A 22,526-nucleotide genomic window follows, 5' to 3' on the forward strand; every position below is an offset into this window, starting at 1 on the left:
TCAAAAGTACACCTTGCAAGAAACTCAATTAAAATGTTAAAAAAGGATGGCCTTCTGCGATCACCATCTTTCCTAAGGCAAAGAGCCACATGAAATAAGTATGGAGAACACAACGTCCAGAAAACTTCAACTCAAACACAGAAGAGACAGTCCTGCTTCTCCGTCACCCTGGTAGCGGCGTCCAGAGCGCCACTCCCCACGCCCCTGACCTCCCACACTCCCGCCAGCACCTTCCTGCTCAGTGGGAGCCCTTCCCTCAAGGCTGGGTCTTTCTCTTCTCCAAGCCACCTCTGGACGGCCCCGCACATTTCTGCTCCTGCCCTGTCCTCCCCACGGTCCAGATCCTCAAGTCCAACAGTCGGGTAGTCGTCTCAGATTCCGAGCGGTCACAGAGCCCACTGTTGGCACAGGGGCTGTGGCTGAAACATGCATGCAAACCACTGGCCAAGGAGGAGTTTGGGTGGGTGGTGTCGGGCCACAGAAGCCCAGGACGCAGGGGCAGTGCTCAAGGGAGTCCCCCTCTGGCCTTAGAACCCCCAGGCCACCACACACTCGTCCAGACGTGTGTCTACCAGGCAGTGTCTGGCCACTGAGGTCTGTGGCCAAAGGCATGTGAGCCGAATGCCCGTGTTCCGTTTGTCATCAGTACACCAAGCCCGCTGCCGCCTCAGGGCCTGTGCTTTGGCTGGTCCTCTGCCTCCCCTGACTGTCACACGGCCGCTCCCCCACCCCCAGCCAAACCCACAACCCTGCTCCTCAGAGCCACCTCTCTGACCCGTCCGTGTAAAGCAGTCCCCACGCGGCATCACCTTGATCCGCACTCACGTGCCGTGAGCACACTCCAGACACGAGGCAGCAGCAGACCCCTCTGCTCAGCCCTGGCCCCGGCCGTGCCTCGTGCACAGACTGTCCCAGGGGCCTGCTCCAAGCACGCGCGCCACCACAGCTCGGGCGTACGGACCGTCACCAGGGTCTCCACTGCGCGGAGGAGACGGGAGCCTCAGAGAGGCCGAGCCACTCGCCCCAGGTCACACAGCTCAGAAGCCGGGAGGCCTGACTTGAGAGAGCTATTTGCAGAGTAATGGGGTGAGCAATAACCTAACTGACCCTGGTGGCTACCCCAGAGCCCAGGGCACCTTTGGAAAGGCCCTGGGCTTCTCTGTCCAGCGGCCTGCGGGGGGAGGCGGCTGCCGCTGCCCCCTGTGAGGTCAAGGAGGCTGCCACCTCAGCAGTCTCACAGGTAGTTGGCACCGTCTCGGGGCTCACACCTACCAGCCTGGGTGTGGCAAGCAGCACCCACCTCTGGGGCGGCAGTCCAGGGGCCACCCCTGCTTCCCACCAGGCCAAGCCCTCACCAGCTGGTGCTTGGCCGCCTCCCGGATCCAGCGGATGTTGTCCGCATACTGCAACTTCACGGCCGGGTTCACTGCAGGGAGAAAGGGGGGTGTCACAGGCCGTGGGGGCCCCTGCCCTGTTGGCCTCGGGCACAGGCCCTCCCTCCGGCAGCTGCTCAGCACAGACACCTGTCCGGCAACCTTTATGGAGTCCAGACACGGGGTCGGGAAGCCCCCATCCCCAGCACCACACCAGGCCATCTAACTTCTGGAACCGGTAATGCTAACAGTCACATGAATTAATGCACAGACGTGTGCAACCCACTGCCCGACACATTCATTCCCTCAACAAACATCTGTCGAGTCCTCGCTGTACGCCAGGTGCTGTGCCAGGCGCTAGGAACAGAGACTGCTATGCACCACGAAGGAAATAACAGCGTGGTTTGGTAGTCACTAGGGTGGTGGGTCAGGGGGACCAAAGGCCAGTCTGTGGAGGTAATGGTCAAGCTACATCCTAAATGCTAAGAAGGAACTAGCTACACAAAGATCTGAGGGAACAGCAAGTACCAAGGCCCTGAGGTAGAGAAGCTTGGCCTATCCCAGTAAGACAGGCCAGCACGTGGAGGGCGTGCAGTCGGGTGGTAGCTCTGCTGCTCGGAAGCTGCTCGTACCAGCTCATGAGAGCAGACTTCAATCTTCAGGAATCGTGTGACACAGTAGTTGACACAGACATCATTAAAATTTCAACGAAATAAACTCACACTTTTAAAAAAAATTTTATTAAAAATGAAGGCAGTGCTCACAATTCATCACTTAGTATACCTTTCACTAGGTTCTCTGCTCTTGAGACTACCTGCCTGGGGGAAGCTCTGCTGTGGCTCCACGTGGAGCCCCGCTGGAAATCAGCCACCCCGAGAGTATTTATACCGTGGCCACCAGCAGGCGTAACAGCCTTCCCGAGGGACGAGGGACGTTTTGATGACACCCACCAGCCTGCCTTCTCTAGCACCAGGAGGCGTCTGGCCAGATTTCTAAGAGAAGACCCCCGCTACCCGCTCCTTCCCAGGAGGTCTCCCTGCCCCCCAACCCCGCCTGGCTCCTCCCAAACAGGAGCCCCCCCCACTGACGTCCCCTGGTATTTCCAGCCCTGCATCCGCGTAACCTGGACCCACCCCAGCCCACCGAGCCCGGATGTGGGCAGCAGGGTGCGATGGCCCCTGGAGACTGAAAACACGCAGCCAAGGCTGAAGGACCCACACAGAGAACTGGAGAGAAGGGGCCTGGGACCTGCAGAAAAGCTGCAGAGAAGTAGGCGTAGGAGCTAGGACAGCTGAGGAAGTTTCATAAAATACTTGCCTCCTCTTCTCCATGTGATAAGCAACACGTCCAATCCACTACACAGGAAGGGTCTGAGGTTAAACAGGGGGCGGGGGCAGGTTGTCCGCCGGGACGATGACCACTACCCCTGTAGGGAGGCAGAGCCACCCTATCTACCAGAGAAACCACACACCGCAGGAGCTCTGCCGCAGGGAAAGCAGAGCGGGCACAGCAGACAGCTGCGAAGAATCCAAAGCTGTCACAGGCACAAGCCGGAGGCCACAGGGGAGGAGCAGAGAGGGCAGCCGCGTCAAGGGGGTGGGCTGCTTGTCGAGCCTTTGCGGGGCCACCTGCCTGTGAGCATCTCCCAACCTACAGCCTCACCTCCATCAGCAACAGCCTCCTCCAGCACAGATGTGGCCAGCTCATCCGTGACCGCCAGGTCCTGGGGGTCCCCTGACGTGCACACCCAGCGGAAAGGCCCAAATCCCAGGGAGAATATGTCCCTGCAAAGACAAAAGGCCTCCTGGCCTCGGGGCTTCCCAGCCCGGCTGCACCCACTGATGGGGTGGGGCCACCGCGAGCCAAGGAGGGAAGGCCTGCATATGCTGCGGAACTGAGAGGGGGCTGAAGGCTCTGCACGCTGGTTGGGGTGTGTTTTGGGGGCATGGCATGTGGGCACACATGGTGCAGTCGGGGCTTCAGTATCCAGAATTGTTGCTGGTAGCCCCTAAGCCACCAGCTGGACAGCATGTTTGGAGGCCCCCAGTTGCCCCCTCCCTCTTGCTCCCTCCCTCCCTCCTCCCCTCTCCCCCTCAGCCCCCTCCTTCCTCCAGTTCCCCCCTCTCCCTCAGCCCTCTCCCCCTCAGCCCCCTCCTCCCCCCAGTTCCTCCTCCCCCTCAGCCCCCTCCTTTCCCCCAATTCCCCTCTCCCCACTCAGCCGCCTCCCTCCCACTTCCCCTCCCTCACTTTCAGCCCCCTCCCTCCCCCGTCCCCCTCAGTCCCCCTTCCCTCAGTGTTCCCACCTCCCTCTCAGCCCCTTGTTCCCCTCCCCATCAACCCCCCTTTCCCTCAGTATTACTGATGTGGGAAACAAAGGCATTAGAAAAATCATTAAATTTCCTTACTCCCTACAGCCCATTGACAAGTCCTTGAAACAGGCAGAGTGACCTTCCTCTAGGGACTCAACCGCCTCCATGTTCATACTTGGCTAAGGGCAAAAGGCAATCTTAGCCCAACCCCTCCTCCCCCAAGGATTCCGTCAGTCTACTTCAACATATAAAAATTCCTTTAGAAACTTCCTTTATCTCTACCCCCCAAGACACCTGTTGGCAATCACCAAGCATCTGGCCCACTGATATACATCTGAAGGGTCTCACGACTACGGTTTTATTAGACAGTAATAAATGACATGTTCCCAACAACAGCTCGCCCCCTCACGATCCTGGAAACCTTGCTTCCAAAATTCCTTAGAGACTTGTGCTATCCCTAACCCCCTCCCAGCTTGAAAGTATATGATGGGCCACTCCTCCCGACCCCGGTGCAACTCTTTCTGCCCCTGGGTCCTGTCCCTGTGCTTTAGTAAAACCACCTTTTTGCACCAAAGACATCTCAAGAATTCTTTCTTGGCCATTGGCTTTCAACCCTAACGTCTTTCCTACACCATTATCCCCTCCCCTTCTGCTCCCCTCTCCCCTCTCCTCTCAGGGATGCCCCCTCCCCCTCAGCCCCCTCTCCCCTCAGTGTTTCCCCTCCCTCTGGTTCTCTGGCCCTCCTCTTGGATCTGCACCACCTCTTGCCGCAGGAGCAGGGAGCTGGGACACAGGCAGAAATTCATTTTCAGTGTTGTGACAAAGACAACCTCAAAATCAGTGAGCCTAAAGCGAGGTAGTCGGGAGAAACAGTGAATGTGGGGGCTTGGCCAGGCTTGCCTTAGGCGGACTGACCTTCCTAGGTGGTCCCCAGTCCCCTGGGCCCACCGTCCTCTCTGGACAGCGCCCAGCAGCCCCCTGCTGTAGGTAGGCTGGCACTGTGGCCCCCTGAGCCTCTCCCTCCTCACCCACAGTGAACCTAAGAAGGAAACCATCGATGGCCTTTCTCCCCTCCCTCCCTCTCTGGTCCCATCTTGTGCACAAATGGCCTGGCAAACCTTCCAGAAGCATCCTGAAGCCTCCCATCCCCTGTCCCTGTGTTGCTCGGTTTGACCTTGAGGCCTCCCCCCTCAGCCCAATCTCCCTTGGGTTATCTCTTGTTTCTCCCTACCTGAGAACTTTCCCACCTGAGTGTCTAGGACCCAGAGGCTGGAAGTGACCCCATCACTTACCCCATGATGTGCTGGACATACGAGGGGTAGCGGAATTCCGTCCTGTTGGCCCCTTTCTTCTCCACATCAGCTCCTATGGGCAGAGCACCGGTACAGATTCAGCGGGAGGGTCTGAGGGCCGGCCTATCAGCCCCAAGGCGAGGACTCAGGCTGCTCTCCAGAAGGGAATTGAAACAAAGAGGCCAGGGAAAGACCATGCAAGTGCTCTGCTTTGATAGGGAAGCCTCACTGGGGCTGGGAGGCAGCAAGCGCTGCCCTTGGTGTGGGGCCGGGTGGGGCATATCCACGTCGCCCCATATGCCAGGTCCACCTGTGCCCTGACAGGCCCAGCAGAACCTTGGAACTCCAGGAGGGGAGCTGGTGCCAGGGACAGGGCTGGGACCTTCCACTGGGTAGTTTTGTACCTTCTGAACTTTACCTTCCAGCACGAGCCACCTGTCCTAGAAAAGCTACCTGCAGACATTAATAAGGGCATGTGATGGAATGAGCCCTGGGTGTTATATAAGACTGATGAATCACTGACCTCTACCTCTGAAACTAATAATACACTGTATGTTAACTAATTGAATTTAAATTTAAAAAAAAGTTTCCTTCACGGAAAAGTTAAGCTGCATTTTTTTTCCCACTGGAGCTTACATACAAGCAACCTACCAACTGTCTTTGTGGCACTTCACGATCTGAAGGCAAATGGAAAAACTGAGGCCCAGAGAGACCAGGGACCTGGCAGGCCCAGCTTCAAGAAGGCCTGAGCAGGGCCACAGTGAAAGCCACATGCTCTTCCCCCCCTTACCCCGGGCACCTGCCAGGCCCACTCCTGGCTGGCGAGAAGGGAGAGTGCCCAGTGCCAGGGTCTTGGCCCCTCCCAGCCTGGCCCCCTCACCTCACCTTTGTTGTGTCTCACCTGCTCTTTGGGCCTCTAAGAGGAAGGCATTGCCATAGTCCCAAAAGAAGAAGTTCTCCTTGGCCAGTCTGTTGATGGCTGAGACTTGCCTCCTCAGGCTGCAAGAGGCCAGCAATTCGTGGTCAGCCCTGCCCACCTGTGAGGTTCTGAGAGCAGGCCCTCTGTACTTCACCCCTGTCATTCCTCAACCCCACCCCATGGGGCTCAGCCAGCTCTGCTGTTTCCACCCCATCTGACAGAGGAGGAGACAGGTTCAGAGAGGTTAAAGGTCTTGTCTAAGGCCACACAGTTGGCCCCTGGAGAACCAGGCAGAGGCCAGAGCCATCCAGTCCAAAAGCTCCTGCCAGCTGTGTGCACCCCCACCCCTTCCACACCTGAGTAGCCCTGGGACCTCATCACCTTTCCTGGACCAGGCTCTTGAATGCAGCAGGGTCAGAGGCCATGAGGCTCTGGGCCTCTGCGAAGCCCAGCTGCACAGGGTAGTAACCGCCATTGAATGGGTTGTGGCAGGACGTCTGGTCGGACCCCAGATCCACCAAGAGCTCCCCCGTTGTGTCCAATTCATGGACCAGGCGCTCCCTGGGGAAGACATGGGGTGATCAGCGAGGGGAAGCACCTGCCTGAGGCGGGGTAGGCACTCTTTGGGGCTTTGGTTCATGGCCCATCTGGGAGAGAAACTGCCCTCCTCTCTCAAAGAGCATCTGCAGGAAGGCTGCTGTGGGCTTGGGCCAGGGTGTGGGCCTTGAAAGCTGGGAGCAGAGCCTTAAGCTGAGTACGTTGGAAGCTTTGTGTCCGGGGAGCACACGGCCACCATCAGCACCTTGTCTGGAGGGGCAGGTTCACCCAGGGTCCCCAAGGCTGCCACTCCCATCCCCCGCTTACCAAAGATCCACCACATTGCCATGGTAACCAAGGCTGAGCACCTCCTTCCTTTTCCTTGCTTCCCTAGAAGGGCACAAGAGCAGAGCGGATGGTCCATCACACCTGCCCGCAGCTGCCCACCCCCACCAACACCAAGCTGGCGAGAATGCAGACGGCCCTGGAGGTCACGGAAAGCACTGTGTGCCAGCGTTGGGCCCTAGTTGCAGGGACCTCTGAGGCGTGTCTTCTGAGGACCCTGAACTGTAACAGCAGGCTTGAATGGCCCAGACAAGAGAACCGAGATGACGGAGGTGACAAGCCTTCTTGAGGGGATTCACAGAAGCACAGCTGTCGCTCTTAGTGCTCTGATTTGGATCATTCTAGAACTCATTCAAGGTGATCCTAGAATTGCAGACATCACTAAAGAGGATTCCAGAGGCACCCGGGTGGCAGTCAGTTAAGCGTCTGATGCTTGATTTCGGCACAGACCATGATCTCAGGAACGTGAGATCCAGCCCCACATAAGGGCCCTGCCTCTGGCTCTGTGCTCAGTGGGGAGTCTGCTTGAGATTGCTTCCCTCTGCCTCTCCCCCGCTTGCATGTGCTCATGCTCTCTCTAAAATAAATAAATCTTAAAAAAAAAAAAAAAAAGATGAGGGGCGCCTGGGTGGCTCAGTCGATTGAGCATCTGCCTTCAGCTCAGGTCATGATCTCTGGGTCCTGGGATCAAGCCCCAGGTTGGGCTCCGTGCTCAGCAGGGCGTCTGTTTGGGATTCTCTCTCCCTGTACCCCTCCCCGGCCCCCAGTGTTCTTTCTCTCTCTCTAAAACAAGCAAACAAACAAAATGGCATCGATCAGCAGCCCCCAGGGCAGTCCTCCCCCCATTCCCACTAAAATACCTTAGAAGACATCAAACCAGAGGGAAATGTTGCCAACCCCCTGCCCCCCACCCTGAGAACCAGAGCATGAGTGGGGAGGAAGATCAGCTTACGCCTAACCTGGAATCATGCTGAGGAACAGTTCTTTCAAAGGCTCATTTCCCCCCAACAGATTAGATGAGCACCTACTGTGTGCCAGGCTCTGGGCTAGGCACTAAGGCCACAACAGTGAGAAATACAAGGCACAGACTTCGGAAAACAGTGGCTCGGTATCGAGACAGTCATTTAACAGCAAGTGTCTGACCACCAGGTATGGGAACTCTGCGTATCCTGAGAGAAATTCCATGGAATTAGAAGGGGTGCCTGGCTGGCTCGCTCAGTAGAGCATGCAACTCTTGATCTCGGGGTCGTGATTCAAACCCCATGGTGGGTCCTGTGATGTTGGTACTGTATGACCTCTGTGGGGTCTCTTGGTGAGGCACCACCTGTGGCCAAGTGTCAGGCATTTAACAGGCCCATGCAAAGCAGCCCAGGCTCCAGGCCCCTTCTCGGGGTCTCCCCACTTTTCCATGCTCACGTGTCAGGCACTGTACCTGAGTCTTGCAATGCAGTGGTCCAAGCTGTCGGTCACTTCCATCAGCCATCCTTGCTCGTGGCGTTTCATGAGGGCGGCTTTATCTACCTGAGACCATGAGACACAGGGTCTCCCAGTTACTGGGCACGTCAGCCTCCATTAGAAAGATGCCATCCCCCATGTAGGTCACCCACTTTTATAACACAGTGTCAGGGCAGATGCCGTGAGCTGCTTTCCAATTTGTATTCCCCCTCCTGCTTTCCTTATCAACAGGACCCGGATTTTCAGGGGGACGCTGTGCTCAGCCCCTGTCCAGGCAAACCACGACTACCCTGTCCACTGTCTCCAGACTCCCTTTTAGGTAAGAACTTCCATTTGATCTAATACTGACCATGAGGTAAAAGAAGGGGTTTCTTAAGTATTATTTTCCTGCTAAAATAGAGTCAGTCATAGGTGGCACTTCCTTTCTCCATCCTTCCTGCCTTAAATGGAGATGGGATGGCTGGGGCTGGGGCAGCCATTTTGTATCCACGAGGGAAACCCAAGACAATCTAGAGATGTTGGCCTTGACATCACTGAGCAGCTGGACCAATGCCAGCGCTGCTGGCCGTGTGGGAAAAATAAAACCCTATTTGTGGAAGATGCTGCCGCTCAATTTTCTGCTACCTGAAGCCAAGTGGGCTCCTGACAAGTACGGGATGACACAGGCTTAGTATCAACTAAGTGTAAGTCACAAAGGTGTGTGTCACCAAGGCTACTCTCTCTCTCCCTCTCTTTTAGGGTTGCTTATTTTCCATTTGGGAGTTTTATTGCAAATATTTACTGAGTGTTCGCTCTGTGGCAAACACTTTTTGAAGATACGGAGGAATGTAGATGAGGATAAGGGTTGAGGATGAGGCAAGGGGAAGTCAAGACTTTTTAAAAACATAGGCTGTTTTCCTGCAGATTCCGGGGGATGAGCTCTGTGAAAGCTATCATTCTTTGCTATAACTTATTTTCTCTGTAGGGGTCAAGGGCGGGCCCCCCAAAATGTGCCACTCTGGCATATTGATTATTTTAAATACAAGTTGCCTAAGAGACACCTGTGCGAGGACACTTGGGCCCTCCTCTGCCCCCTGAAAGCAGGAAATACATCTCCCACAAGAAGGTAGCCCCCACCCCAACCGAGATTTGTCTTAAAGCTCCTCACCTCCTCTCCCTGCCTCCCTTCCCCTCCTTGGCATTCCCAAAGAAAGCCATGAGAGCCACTGAGCAAAACCTGCCTGCACCCACCTCTACTGATGTCTGCTTCCCCCACCCGACTGTGAGTTGTCTGAGCTGGGGGCGTCTAAGTTCATGTGTCCACATTTATTATCCACCACCGTATTCCAGGGATTCGATGGAATAAGGGAAGCAGTGCCCACAGAAGGTCAGTTTCATAGGATAGCATCAGCCAGCGTGACTGTGAAAGGTGATGGGCACTTTGAAGGCAGCAGGCATATGCTGCCATGGGAACTCACACTGGGAGGCTTCGGGGTGGCTGTGGTGAGAGAAGAGACGGCTGTGAGTGGCTCTATAGTGAGGGAGGAAGCATGTGGGCAGGAACCGAGCTCCTGTTGGGCTCACCTCGGCTATCACACCGATGCACCCCACGATGACTGCAGCTTTGGCCTGAGCGCCACTCATTCCGCCCAGCCCAGAGGTGACAAAGACCTTCCCAGCGAGGTCCTTGACGCCCAGGTACCGTCGGCCGGCATTCAACACGGTGAGCTGCCCGGAGAAGAGAAGGCACTTAACATCCCCTGCGGCACATCAGCCTCCCACCCCCTGCAGCCACGTCTGGCCCTGTTTCTCACCACTGTGCCATGGACGATTCCCTGGGGACCGATGTAGCAGTAGCTGCCTGCTGTCATCTGGCCATACCTGACCGCAGAGAAGGCAAGCCCACGGTGAGCCCAGAGCCAGGCACAGCTTCCACATTACATGGTTTAAAATTCCTTTTTAATTACCCCAAAATGCATTAATACATTTTCCTTTAAAAAAAGTAAACAGAGATAAAGCTACAGTCCCCCAATTCTGGTCCCCTCTGGCCTTCTGGACCTTTTATAAATGGATCTTGTTTTATTAAAAGCTGTACTGTGATGGTTAAAATCACTTTGGGGACTGTTGGGCCATGTCGACGGAAGCCGAGCATGACCCAGCACTTCCACTGTCCAGGCTCGCGCCCACTTAAAGACATGCACACCACTGTTCACAGCAACGGTATTTGCAGCGGCCACACCGTGAAACAGCTGGTTTGCCCATCATGGAGGACAGAGAAGCGACTGCAGCTATGGACACAATGAAATGCTACATTGCAAAGAAAACGACCGAAGTCCTCCTGCGTATCAAGTGGCTCCATGAAAAAGCCAGACGTGAAAGAGTACGTTCTGTGGGATTCCATTCAATAACCTTCAGTGACCTTCCAGTGGGGAGTCCACCTGAGGGAGGGCGGGCATGGAGCTGCAGGAGGCAGGGGTGGTGTCTTCAGAGAGGGGCTGGCACAGCACACGCGTGTATCTGAACTCACCGAGCTGCTCACGTCAGGTGTGTGTGCCCTGCCTCGGTGAGGCAGACGGCCATGACGGGCATTCAGAGCACTGCTGCACGTGCGGCCACTGTTTCATCAGTATCAGTGTTATTTACACAAACGGCCTCATTGTGGAGGTGTCCCTACTGTTTCCGCAGCAGGGCACAGCAGTGGTGGGGTCCTTTCCACAACGGCACACACGGATCCTGCTCATTCCTATTTGTGGCTCCACAGTATGCAATACCGGAAGCCACAGAATGTTCCCCCGCTCCGTCCGGTCTCACTATGCAAACAATGACCACCGCAGTGGCAGTGAGCTGTCTCCTACCCTCTACCTGGGCCTAGAAGAAGCCGGGAAGGAGCAGCGCTGGGTCATCAGGTGCAAACATTTCAAATATGAATACTCTCACCTGCCAAAGGGACTGTCACCTGCGATGCATGAGCACGCCTGTGTCCATTACTTGATAATTATCAAACACTGGAATTTTCTGGCAATGCAATGGGGGAAGGACAGCATTTTTCTGTTGCCTTAACCCTCCTCTTCTCTGAGCACCACTGAGGTAAGGAGATCTTCCAGGGCTTACTGACACTTGCTTTTCTCCTTCTTCAGTTTCAACTCCCTATCTCTTTTCTATTGGGTTCCTGTCCCGCAGCAACTCTCCCCAGCCCCTCCTCTCTCCTGGATCAATGGTGGATCCTGATTCTTTCAGATCTGTCTGAGGCCAAGTCTATCCCATAATTTGGATAAGGCACCGGACCGTGTGGAACCTCTGCATCTTCTTCCAAAAAAGGGGGAGGAATTATCCTTGCCTTGGAAGGTTGTCTATTAAAAAACATTAAAAATAGTGCTAAGATAATAAATATCCATCCAGGAGATGGGTGAAACCATCATAACCGCCCGCAAGTCTGCACGGTCCCCCTAACCTCCGCCACAGGGTGTGCTCCCTCGTGGGCCCACATCCACTCGAGCAGAGTGCCCAGGGGCTCCCTTTGTGCCACGTGGGAAAGGGTGTCCCTTCTATCGTCTCGACTCCTTGAGGCAGGAGCTCTTAAATTCCTTCTTTATAGATAGGATCCAAGTTCCAAGGTTATACAGCGATAGGCGGCAGAGCTGGGAACAGATTTTACATCCTTCTGATTCGTCCTTTGTGCTCAAGTTATCTACTGCATGTTGCTCCCAAAATAACCCTTGGAGGTAAAATTGTGGGATCAAGTTAACTGCACTTCGCACTTTGACCCCAGCTGCTAAGATAGAGTCCTCCCAGCCACCCCCAGCCTTGGTGTTCTGACCTAGACCCACCCACAACCTGTGACTGCGTTTTCCCACATACTCCCTAGTACTTCCTGTTATCTGTAGCTCTGTTTTTGTCAGCCTGACCGTGAAAAGGCTTTGCTTTATCTAGGTTCTCAGACCCCCTTTACATGTAACGCTCTTCCCACTTCTGTGGGCAATTTGCATCTGTTTGGTCAAGTACCCACAGCACCTGGGTCAAGCCTCAGGTGTGGTAGACCAGGTCTGACTCTGCAGTTCCACTCTCCTTGAACTTCCATCCCGAACCTACAAAACAGAAGCACACCCACTTGCCCAACGTCACACCTAGGAGGCGGCGGGTCCAGGACACCGATCCTGCCCCTCTGACCCCGCGGCTGCTTCCGCATGCAGGAGGTTCTCGGGCCTCGTAGTAAATAAGAGTAACAGTACTTACAACCAAACAGAAAAATAATAGGGATTCTGAGCCTCGGTTTCTTCCTCCACAAAATGGGTTAAGAAGGGCACCTAGTGCTGAGGCTTGTGTAAAGGACCAAATGTGAAGGTATCTATGAATCTTAGAACACATGGGAGTGACTATTATGATGATTATATTATAAAGTATTAGCCCGAGGCCTGGTTAATTGGCTCCCAATACGACAGACCTGATCACACTTGGTCACTGGCGAGACCCCTTGACCCCCTGAACTCAGGAAACACCTAGAGGCTCCTGCCTGTCCATTTCCTCTTTTAGAAACTAAGGAAGGAACTGCTGGAATGGGAGAAGGCATTTGAGAACCACCCCCCTGCAGATGAATCAGAAACCGCCTGACAGTTACTTCAGCCTCATTATAATATTAAAATCCTTCTCTGAATATTCATCCCAAGCCCTAATAAAAGGGGCCTGCTTGCCCCTGCTGGGAGAATGGCTTTGGACGGTATTCCCTATGATATCCTTATTTGAGCGAATAAAGTGGCCCTGGGAGGCAATGCCACCTGGTGTGGTCTCTGTCTATAGCTCACCGAGGAGTGGACCCACTTTGTTGGTCCCAGTAACGACTTCAAGTGGGAATTAGTCTAGAGCCACGCTCCCAGAGACCCACAAAAATATACAGATCAGGACAGTCACTGTAGCATTCTTTTTAAGTCCAAAGAACTGGAAACAACCCAGATCAGGTGGCAAGGGGCCAAATAAATCATGCTACAATTGAACACTGCAGGTAAAATAAGGGCCAATTAGACTCATGTTTCCTGAAACAGAATGATATTGTCAAAGGTGGAAAGGCTAGTGCAGAGGGCCTGTAATGGTCTACGTAAATCTGTAACCACGTGCGTTAAGAAATGTCTGGAAAGACATAGACTTTACCCCTGAAATGGAGAGTATAGGGTGGGAGAGGGATTTCCCTTCCACTGTAGCTCTTTTTATAATGTTTGAGGAAAAAGCTTGCAATTCAGAGCATATGCATTAATTCTATGACAGATGAAATGGTTGTGCTCCGAATCTTGGGGTTTGGGTTGCAAGGTGCACACATTTGTTAAACTTATCAACTGGTGCACTAGGATATGTGCATTTCATGTAAATTTCACTTCAAAAGGAAAAAAAAAAAACCTGTAAACAAATATTGAATTCCAGGCCATGGTATCTACAGCTTACTTTGAAATGCATCAAAACCCAACTTGGTCAGATGGATGGATAGAAGGACAGATAGATAGACACGGTATACAGAGTTTGGTAGTGTGTTAAACACAGAATCTCGCTGTTCACTGTTAATTCTTCCAATGTTCTGTCCATTTGAAATTGTTCATAGCATAACAAAATGCTGGGAAAAAGCAGGATCCCAATTGTTCACTTGCTCACAAGTGTATAAAACTTTAGTATGCATATCCACAAAAACTCCTAGGGAATATGTCAACATGAGATTGGGCTTTGGTGCTGCCATTGTAAGTATTTTCAAATTGTTTTTAACATTGCTACATAGTTTTATAATAAAGTATGGTTGAGGTGGAAACACCATAATATAAACTGAAATAGTGAGATAGGACTTACATTGTAACTCCCATGGCAAAGAGCTTCTCATACTCTGTCCTGGAGGAGTAGTTGGGAATGACCTGGAAAAGAGGGATGGGAGCCAAGGGCTGGGGGCATCACAGAGGAAACGATGGGGAGGCAGGTGTTGGGAGCACCTGGCTCTCCTGCTGCCCCAAGGCAGGACAATGCCTGGCTGCCCCAGGACCCACCATCCCATTAGTGATGACCAGCCTGGGGGCCTGGGGGCTGCTTGGGAAGAGGCCCAGTGGGTGTCCACTATACATGACCAGGGTCTGCTCCTCCGTCATCTGCGACAAGTAGGACATCATCAGCCAGAACTGCAGGGGAGAGGAAAGCATGGAGTGCTCTGTAAGGGGTGGGGGGCACACTGCACCCCAAGTCACCACCCAGGCCCAGAGAGCTCCCACAGCCCCAGCAGTCCTGCCAGTAACCCATCCTTCCAGGCCTTCATTACTCTCCAATGGCTCCTGGTGCCTCCAATAATGCCACTCATGACCCTGGGACCTTCAGTACACTGAGTATCTCCAGTGTCGGCATCTCAGGCATCAGGGAGGCAGAGACCTGAGTCCAGAGCCTGGGTTGTAAGCTCCTACCAGACCAGAAAATGTGATGGGGGGAAAGCCATACAGTCCAGCATACCTGAGCCCAGTTGCTGAACACCTGCCCATTTCCTCCATACGTCACGAGCTCCTGGGGAAACTGGAGAAGACATGGTGTCATCTGAGATGGGGGCCTAGGAGGGCGCCCACCTCTGCATTGTGCTCAACAGAGCAAGGTGGCTGATGGCCCTTGAAGAAAGAGTGTTAAGGGCTAGGAGACAAGGCAGAAAGGGCGAAGCCCAGGGAACACTGGCCCACCTGTGAGTGGGTAAGAGCTCAGTGTGAGGTGAGGGTCAGAACTGGATCTGGGGGGGCGCCTGGGTGGCACAGCGGTTAAGCGTCTGCCTTCGGCTCAGGGCGTGATCCCGGCGTTATGGGATCGAGCCCCACATAAGGCTCCTCCGCTGGGAGCGTGCTTCTTCCTCTCCCACTCCCCCTGCTTGTATTCCCTCTCTTGCTGACTGTCTCTATCTCTGTCAAATAAATAAATAAAATCTTAAAAAAAAAAAAAAAAAGAACTGGATCTGGGATCCGTCTGGGAACTTAACCCAGGGTCAATGTCAAGGGTCCATCTGTGACCAGATTCTGAGGCCTGGGAATATTCAAATTCTAGGGCTATATTTCTCTTAGGCTATCCTTTCTCAAATATGGGTGTCTGATATACAGACTGGCCCCCAAGGACGCCAGACACATGTGGCCAGACTTGGTCATCCATGTGTGGCTATCAAACACTTGAACCATAGCTCATTTGATATGCTCTAATGTAAAATACACCCGACTTCAAAGACTTCATAGAAAAAAGGTTGTAAACTATCTCAGTAATGTTTATACTACAGGTTAAAATGATAATATTTCTAATAACATTGGGATAAACAAAATACAATAGTAAATCTGTTTTGTGTTTTTTTGTTTTGTTTTTTACTTTTTCAAGCGGCTTTTACAAAATTTAAAATGACATGTGTGTCCATCATACCAGTGTGGATGCCCCGGTGTTGGTGCTGTGTGGTAGCTGCGGAAGATGCGGCGTTGGGGGCAGCTGGGAGCAGGCTCTCGGTCCCCTCTACACTATCTCTACAACTTCCTAGGAATTTATCCTTATTTCTAACTCAAAAGCTTAAAAGCATTATACGTATGTCTTGAGTTACATCTCTCTCGGGCAGTGCTGGCCCACAGGCCTCAGTTTCCCCCGGTTGTTACCTGGGCCACGGCGGGGTCCAGGTTGTTCATGATCATGTGCATGATGGCTGCAGCAGCTCTCGTCCGGCAGGGGTACTGCTCGATTGGGTAGGCCCTGCAAGGGGAGTCCGGCCACCGGGTGTGATAATGGGAGGGCACCGGGCTCCCTGCCCCCTAAAACTCAGGCCCACCCTGGCCATAGCCCAGCACCTGGCCACACAGGTGTGGACAGCAAGACTGGCATCGTGCAGAAGTCGCCTGGGAGTTGCCAGCAGAAGGCGGTTCCAAACCACCCAGGCCAGCCCACTCTGGTGCTCACGTTGTGCTTTGCACCCCTGCCCTTCCAAGGATGGGGAGTTAGGCCCCTACCCACCTGGACCGCCCTTCCTCCCCACTTGGTAAGGTCCAACCGAGAGAAAATGGACTTCGAAGCAAAGCTGATGTCTGCTTTCCAGAAGCCTCTACTCCAGATGGAGTTTATTCATCCCTTCTTTCCTTCATGCCACCAATGTTCCTGGGCATCAATTCTAACAGATGCCAGGCCGACAGGCCCTGACAGGAATGAGGGGGCGTGGTTCCCTGGGTGGTTCCGGACAGGTCTGGGCCTCTGGCATATTTAAGAACAATGGTGCTTAGAGTGTGAGCTCTGCTGGGTGGGGGCAGCATTGCCTGGGAACCATGAGAATGGCAGATCTTCCTGCCCTCACCCCCCAGAACTACTGAATCCACAATGTGGGGTGATGTCCAGCCATCCACATTTTTTTTAACAAGGCCTCCAATGCCATGCACTGTTCAGCTTGAGACCCCTGATGGGGAACCTAAGCTGTTTGAAGACACTGACAGAGCCACCCCTCTAAAGCTCTCCTCATCTCCCAGCAGGGCAAGATATGAGGTTTAGAAAGGGATTTCATATACAATTGGGATCAAGAATTGCTCAGGGTGGACTCCCCAGGACAGGAGGCCAGAAACACCTGTCTGAAAAGGATTCCCTCATCTTCTGGCCAGGCTGGCAGCTGCAGCCAGCTCGAGGCTACACCACCCCCTCTCCGTGTGCAGGCTGTCCACTCAGCCTGCCACAGCTGTGGGCCTCCTAGTGTGGACAGCCTGGATGTCCCCCCTCCTGACCTCAGCTCGGTCCCTCCCACGTGCTTGCCATGCTGGGCCCCTATGAAGCTGCACTCCCAGCACTGACCTCATTTTCATGGCGGGGCAAAACCGGTACATGTAGATATGCCCGTACAGTCGCAGCTCCTGGGCAAACTCAGGGGCCAGTAGCTCCTGGACATCCGGGGGGAAGTAACGCAGGGCATTCCTCAGCGCTAGCTGGGGGAAGAGAAGGGTGAGGGGCAGCGGGGGGTGGGGGATCTCCAGGCCAAGCATTGTGAGGCTTCTATAATGGGCTCTCCTCCTTCCCTACTTAGACTGACCTCTGCTCCACGAAGAAACCTATGGCCCCACCCAGAGACTACCTAGTTCTCACTCCAAGCCCATCTACAATGTCACCTCCTACAAGAAGCCTTCCCTGATTGCCCACCCCCCTTCATGTAGGCAGACCTCTAGTCCCTGCCTTTCTTTATCCGAATCAAGGACCAGAGAGGGGTCTGCCCTGAGGCTTGTAGCTACAATGGGAGATGCAGACTCAAGGGTGGGGAAAGCAGATCTGCCGGAAGCCCACGGGCACCTTGTACGAGTGTGGAGAAGCAACACTCCACCAGCACCCAGTTTGGCAACCAGCCTCAGACAACGTACAACTGCACAGCTGCAGCTCTGAAAGTGAGATTCCGCCAGAGCCGGGCAGGCCGGGGGCAGAGCCTGGAGCCAGGGACAGCAGGCCAAGAGAAAGAAGAAACCTTTCCAGGGCTTCTCATCCAGCCCAACTCCCAAACCCTCTTGTCAGTCCTCCGGACATCCCTGACAGTCCTGGTCCTGCTGCAGGGCCTTGGCACTTACCCTTCCCTCTGCCTAAACCCTCTCTGCCACCCTGCCTTCTCTTGGAGGGTCTGTTCCCTCACTCAGGCCTCAGTTCAGATGCCCCCCTTGACCTCCCATCCTCTCCCCCTGCCTCCGTCTCCTTCCCAAGCATTTCACTGTTGGATGTTGTAGAGGTTGCTTTTTTTATTGCTTACGATCTGTCTCGCAAAGCGCAAGGCGGGCCGGAATCCTGACAGACCCCTTCGTAGCGCTCTTCCTTCCAACACCTGGACTACAGCCTAGAGGCAGGCCAAGTGGGAGAGGGGACCAAGGTGACAACCTGGTGTCTGGGTGGACTTTGAGGCCATTTCTTCAACCAGCTGACCCTGGGGCACCAACCACTTTGGGGGTGGGGAGATGAGGAGCGGGGTGTGGTGAATGTATCCCTTCATTCCCTCAGTGCATTTCTGCTGAGGGAAAAGGTGGTGTGATACTTGAGGAAGACAGGTGGGCTTCGGACACTGGGAGGCAGGAGGTGACAGGAGAAGAGGCGAGGTCCCAGGACTGGGTACACCAGCATTTGGGCAGGGAGCATATGTGCTCCCAGGGAGATGCCCAGCCAGGAGCACAGGTGCCGAGGGCAGAGGCTAGGAGCAGGGCCACCTGTCTGATGCACCCACCAGTCTAACACTGCATGGGTAAGACACACCCAGGTCTGAGTGACAAGGGTGTCACTGGGGCCTCAGGGGCTGGGTGGGATAGGAGGGCAGAAAGGAGATGGGTAATTCAGGAGGCAGCAGATGGCAAGAGAGGCTATAAAGAAAACCCCAGCTAAGGGCATTAATTTTCATGTGGAACAAACATGCACCATCCCTTCTCCCTTGGAAAAACAACTGATGAGAAATAGGGGTTTCTCCCTCAAGAACAGTGGCTAGGAATATGCTGCAGCGGGAGGGTCTCCAACTCCAGCAGAGGTCGGAATCATCCAGAAGGTCTGGTGCAGCCTCTGATCTGTGCCCCTGACCAGTTCCCAGGTGCTGCCCGTGCTGGCCTGGGGACCCCATCTGGGAACCACTACAGGACAGCAACGAGGATAAGCCATCCACGGTGACGTGCAGCAGCCGGGTGGCCGCTCCGAACCCGCTGTTGAGTGGGAGAAGCCCACACTAAAGGGACGTACTGCATAACCCTGTTGATAGGCCATTCAAGAGCAGATGTGGCCAAGGCACGCATTAGAAGTCAGGACTGCGGTCCCCCCTCAAGGCCCGGGCCTGTCCCCCTCTCCCTGTGCGCCTGTGACATTCACATCTGTGCACTCGTCGTTTCGACTGCTTTCTGTGCATGTCACACCACAACGCAAAGACGGTTGCTGTTTTCTGGCTGGTGGAGAGCCTCTCATAAGCACTTGCCAAGTGAAACTGAGCATTTAAAGAAAAGTTTCAAAAGCAATACATAACATACACACACACACAATCTACATAAGACTTGACCTAACTACACAGCTCCTAATGTGTTCTATGCTGTTCCAGCTTCTTTTATCCCATTGTCTAATAAATATTGATTGCAACTCCCTACGCAGATTTCACAACCTGTTAAGAGGGCGCAGCACAGTGGGAACCCGCTGTCCTCACAGCAGGGCCGGCTTCACTACCGGGCCTCAACTCAATCTTACTGAGCTCCTGGACTCAACCTTGTCAAATTCTATGATTTTTAAAATGTATCAGTTGATAGAAAGGACTCGGCCATTCTTCGAAATGTCTTTAAAGGCTGTACGAGATTCAGCCTGTTCTGAAGGAAGAATGCATGTATGCCGTACATGTAAAGGGGATTCTGGCAAGTTCCCGAATCCTAAATGCATCACAAAAGCTCTGGGTGCCATATTTCCCCTTGTAGAAGATTTCCATCTTATGACCACTGATATTTCTTTATCCCTGAAATTCACTAATTTAGTCTAGACATGTCTTAATGTCAACTATTCTACATCAAATTTTCATTTTTTCTTTCCAGGATAAACTGTATCTTTTTATCAACAAGTTCATGTTTTTACTTAATTCAGGAACATTGTCTTCTATTATATTTTTGTTTGATAACTTTATCCCCTATGTCTACGGTTATCCAACAGACATGCAGTAAATATCTGTTTACCGGCCTGGATTCAATATTTCAAGTCTCCGACTGGGAGCAGCTCTCAGCATTAAGACGAGAAAATGGCGCTCAGACAGGATGTGTCTACCCACGATCCCGCCACAGGCCTGAGGCAGGCCTACGGGGGAGCCCAGGTGCCCCTGTGGACCCTGGGAACCTCAGCAGAGGAGGCTCAGCGAGGAAAGGCTGGGTGGGCGACAGGGCTGGCAGCCCCTGAGAAGCAGGGGACAGCTGAGCCTGCCCCTGGCTCTGCCAGCTACTGTGTGCACTCGGGCTGGGCACCCTGCCTCAGTCTCCTCATCTCTTGGCGTGGTCTACTCACCTGTGACGTTGGAAGGATTAGATGAGATAATGCACACTGTCCAGCACACAGTGCCTCTACTCACCTGCTCCTTTAAAGACCCCTAAACCAGAACCTAAGGGGTATTTCTTGCTTCCCCCTCAACCCGGCTTTGTAGCTTCCTTGTTTAGAGGTCTTCGGGTTATTTTAAGATGTCACAACACCCACAGGGAGAGCCAGCAGGCACCCCGCTTGGCAACTCAGACTCTAGGTGGTCAGCTGGCATGCTAATCACAGGGTGCGACTACAAGCACTTCAGTTCTCCAAATCTCAGTCTACACCGGAGGGTCTGCTATGCAGCATGGAAAATGTCAGAGGTCAGGGCACCTGGGGGGCTCAGTCGGTTAAGCGTCTGCCTTCGGCTCAGGTCATGATCCCAGGGTCCTGGGATCGAGCCCCACTGGGGGTTCCGTGCTCAGGAGGGAGACTGCTTCTCCCTCTCCCTCTGCCCCTCGCCCTGCTCGTGCTCCCTCTCTCTCTCTCTCTCTCTCCTTCTCTTTCAAATAAATAAATAAAATCTTTTAAAAAAAGAAGGTCAGAGGTGGATTAGCTTTGGTGAAATTATGGCCCACTATTCATATAATGCATGTTCTAAGGGGATTCTTATTGATGAAATCAGATGTATTCAAGACACATAAATTGGAAAGAATATTCTAGACAACCCTTCACTCCCACCTGGCCTTAATAGGCCAACAAATCTAACAAACTCAGTGGCCTGTTCCCTTAGGGCCAGAGGATTAATTCATAAAATGTCCCGGGTTCAGTCATCAGGTTGGAGAATTCTGGATGCCTGATGGTGTGGTGGGCAGAAAAATGGCCCCCAAAGATGTCTGCATTCTATTTCCCGGAATCTGTGAATATGTTAAAGTACAAGGCAAAAGAGATGTGATTTTTGCAGATGTGATTAGGGATTTGAAGATGGGAGATTATCCTGAATTACCCAGCTCAGCCCGAGACCAGAGTCCTCGCAAGAGGGAGGCAGGAGGATCTGAGTCAGAAAAAGAGATTTGAATTTGGCTATGCAGCTGGCTTTGAAGATGGAAGACAGGATGAGGCCACGAACCAAAACAAGCAGACAGCCTCTAGAAGCTAGAAAAGGCAAGGAAAGAGATCCACCCCCACCCCCTGGAGCCTTCAGAAGGAATGCAGCCCTGCTGCACATATTTTTTCACTCGATATTTTACATTATATTTAATGCTGCTGAAAATATATTACAAACTTTTGAGACATGTAAACATAAACCAGGACCATCTCATGTGTAATATTTGTGCCCCCAAAATGGGAATCACGAGACTCAATGAGGAGCAAAAGAACCAGCACGATCTCAATATCCTTGCACACGCGTTAGTGTTGCTTGCTCTGCGTGTGGCCCACAGAGACCCATTTCAGATTTCTGACACGCGCAACTGTAGGAGGACACATTGGTGCTGTTGTGAAGTCACTCCATTTGTGCAGATTTATTACAGCAGAGCCCTAGGAAAGTAATAGATGGTGACAGAATCCTGTCTTGGGAGCAGCGTTACTTCTGCATAAGCGAATCTTTCCTAGGTGGTGGCTGATCCTAAAAGGGTACCAGCCTGTGACTTTGTTTAGCTCACAGAACAGGTGCGTGAGAGAGAGAGAGAGAGAGAAAGAGAGAGCGCGCAGAGGGAGAGAGGGAGAGAGGGAGAGAATTCGGCTTAGCACTTCCTTCCGTTCTAACCTGGCAGTGTGCCGGTGGGACCAAACTCGCCCACCTGTTAAGTGTTTGTCACTCTTTCTGTCAGAACTGACGGCCATGATCCACCTGGCATGGTCCTGTTTGAATCACCCCAGTCCTCGCCCCCAGTCGTCAGGCTTCATTAGGCCAGCTCTGGCCCGAACTGGAGCCAGACCTCCTGGGTCTAAATTGTGGCTCAGGCCCTTGCTAGCAGGGGGTAGGGCAGCCTCTGCAGAGGCTGCGGCTACAGTGCTCCAGCCCTTCAGATCTCAGTCTACCCCAGAGGGGTGGCTATGCGGCACATGCACGCTTCACCTCCCCGAACGTCAGTCTCCTCTTCTGGAAAATGAGCACAATAACAGCACACGTGTCATAGGGCTGTCTTGGCAACCAACTCAACAGGGTCTGGCACATATATGTACCGTGGGAATGCCAGCCATCAAAATAATCATTTCCCACACTCATGGCCCTCCATGCTGCCAATTCTTTCTTCTAGTTGGGCCTCTTGCCCACCCTGCCCTTGTAGGAAATCTGTAGAAAACTTTATACTCTTTGTGGGGAGTACTGTTAAGCAGCAGGTCATGCCCCTACCCAGAAACCCTCAGGGGCTCCCCATTACTT

At 53.3% G+C, this 22,526-nt stretch overlaps 1 protein-coding gene across 3 annotated transcripts in view; it reads right to left on the reverse strand.

Moving 5' to 3' along the window:
* UROC1 (urocanate hydratase 1) overlaps nt 1-22,526 on the reverse strand; it is a 41,181-nt gene that overhangs the window by 14,000 nt on the left and 4,655 nt on the right. For 2 of the 3 annotated variants that reach the window (XM_045812346.2, XM_045812348.2), the window contains 14 exons: nt 17,003-17,133; nt 15,832-15,925; nt 14,675-14,734; nt 14,224-14,352; nt 14,033-14,094; nt 10,024-10,090; nt 9,794-9,937; nt 8,208-8,296; nt 6,758-6,820; nt 6,275-6,454; nt 5,876-5,973; nt 4,975-5,047; nt 3,036-3,157; nt 1,356-1,426 (listed from right to left, as the gene is read on the reverse strand). In XM_045812346.2, coding sequence (XP_045668302.1) covers nt 1,356-1,426; nt 3,036-3,157; nt 4,975-5,047; nt 5,876-5,973; nt 6,275-6,454; nt 6,758-6,820; nt 8,208-8,296; nt 9,794-9,937; nt 10,024-10,090; nt 14,033-14,094; nt 14,224-14,352; nt 14,675-14,734; nt 15,832-15,925; nt 17,003-17,133 — 1,383 coding nt within the window. Of the gene's footprint in view, nt 1-1,300; nt 1,427-3,035; nt 3,158-4,974; nt 5,048-5,875; nt 5,974-6,274; nt 6,455-6,757; nt 6,821-8,207; nt 8,297-9,793; nt 9,938-10,023; nt 10,091-14,032; nt 14,095-14,223; nt 14,353-14,674; nt 14,735-15,831; nt 15,926-17,002; nt 17,134-22,526 lie in introns of all 3 variants that reach the window. The other variant, XR_015726581.1, reaches the window with a different exon arrangement.

Source organism: Ursus americanus, chromosome 14 (assembly GCF_024610735.1).
Source record: "Ursus americanus isolate L20-20 chromosome 14, mUrsAme1.1.p, whole genome shotgun sequence".
In the NCBI taxonomy this organism is placed as follows: domain Eukaryota; kingdom Metazoa; phylum Chordata; class Mammalia; order Carnivora; family Ursidae; genus Ursus; species Ursus americanus.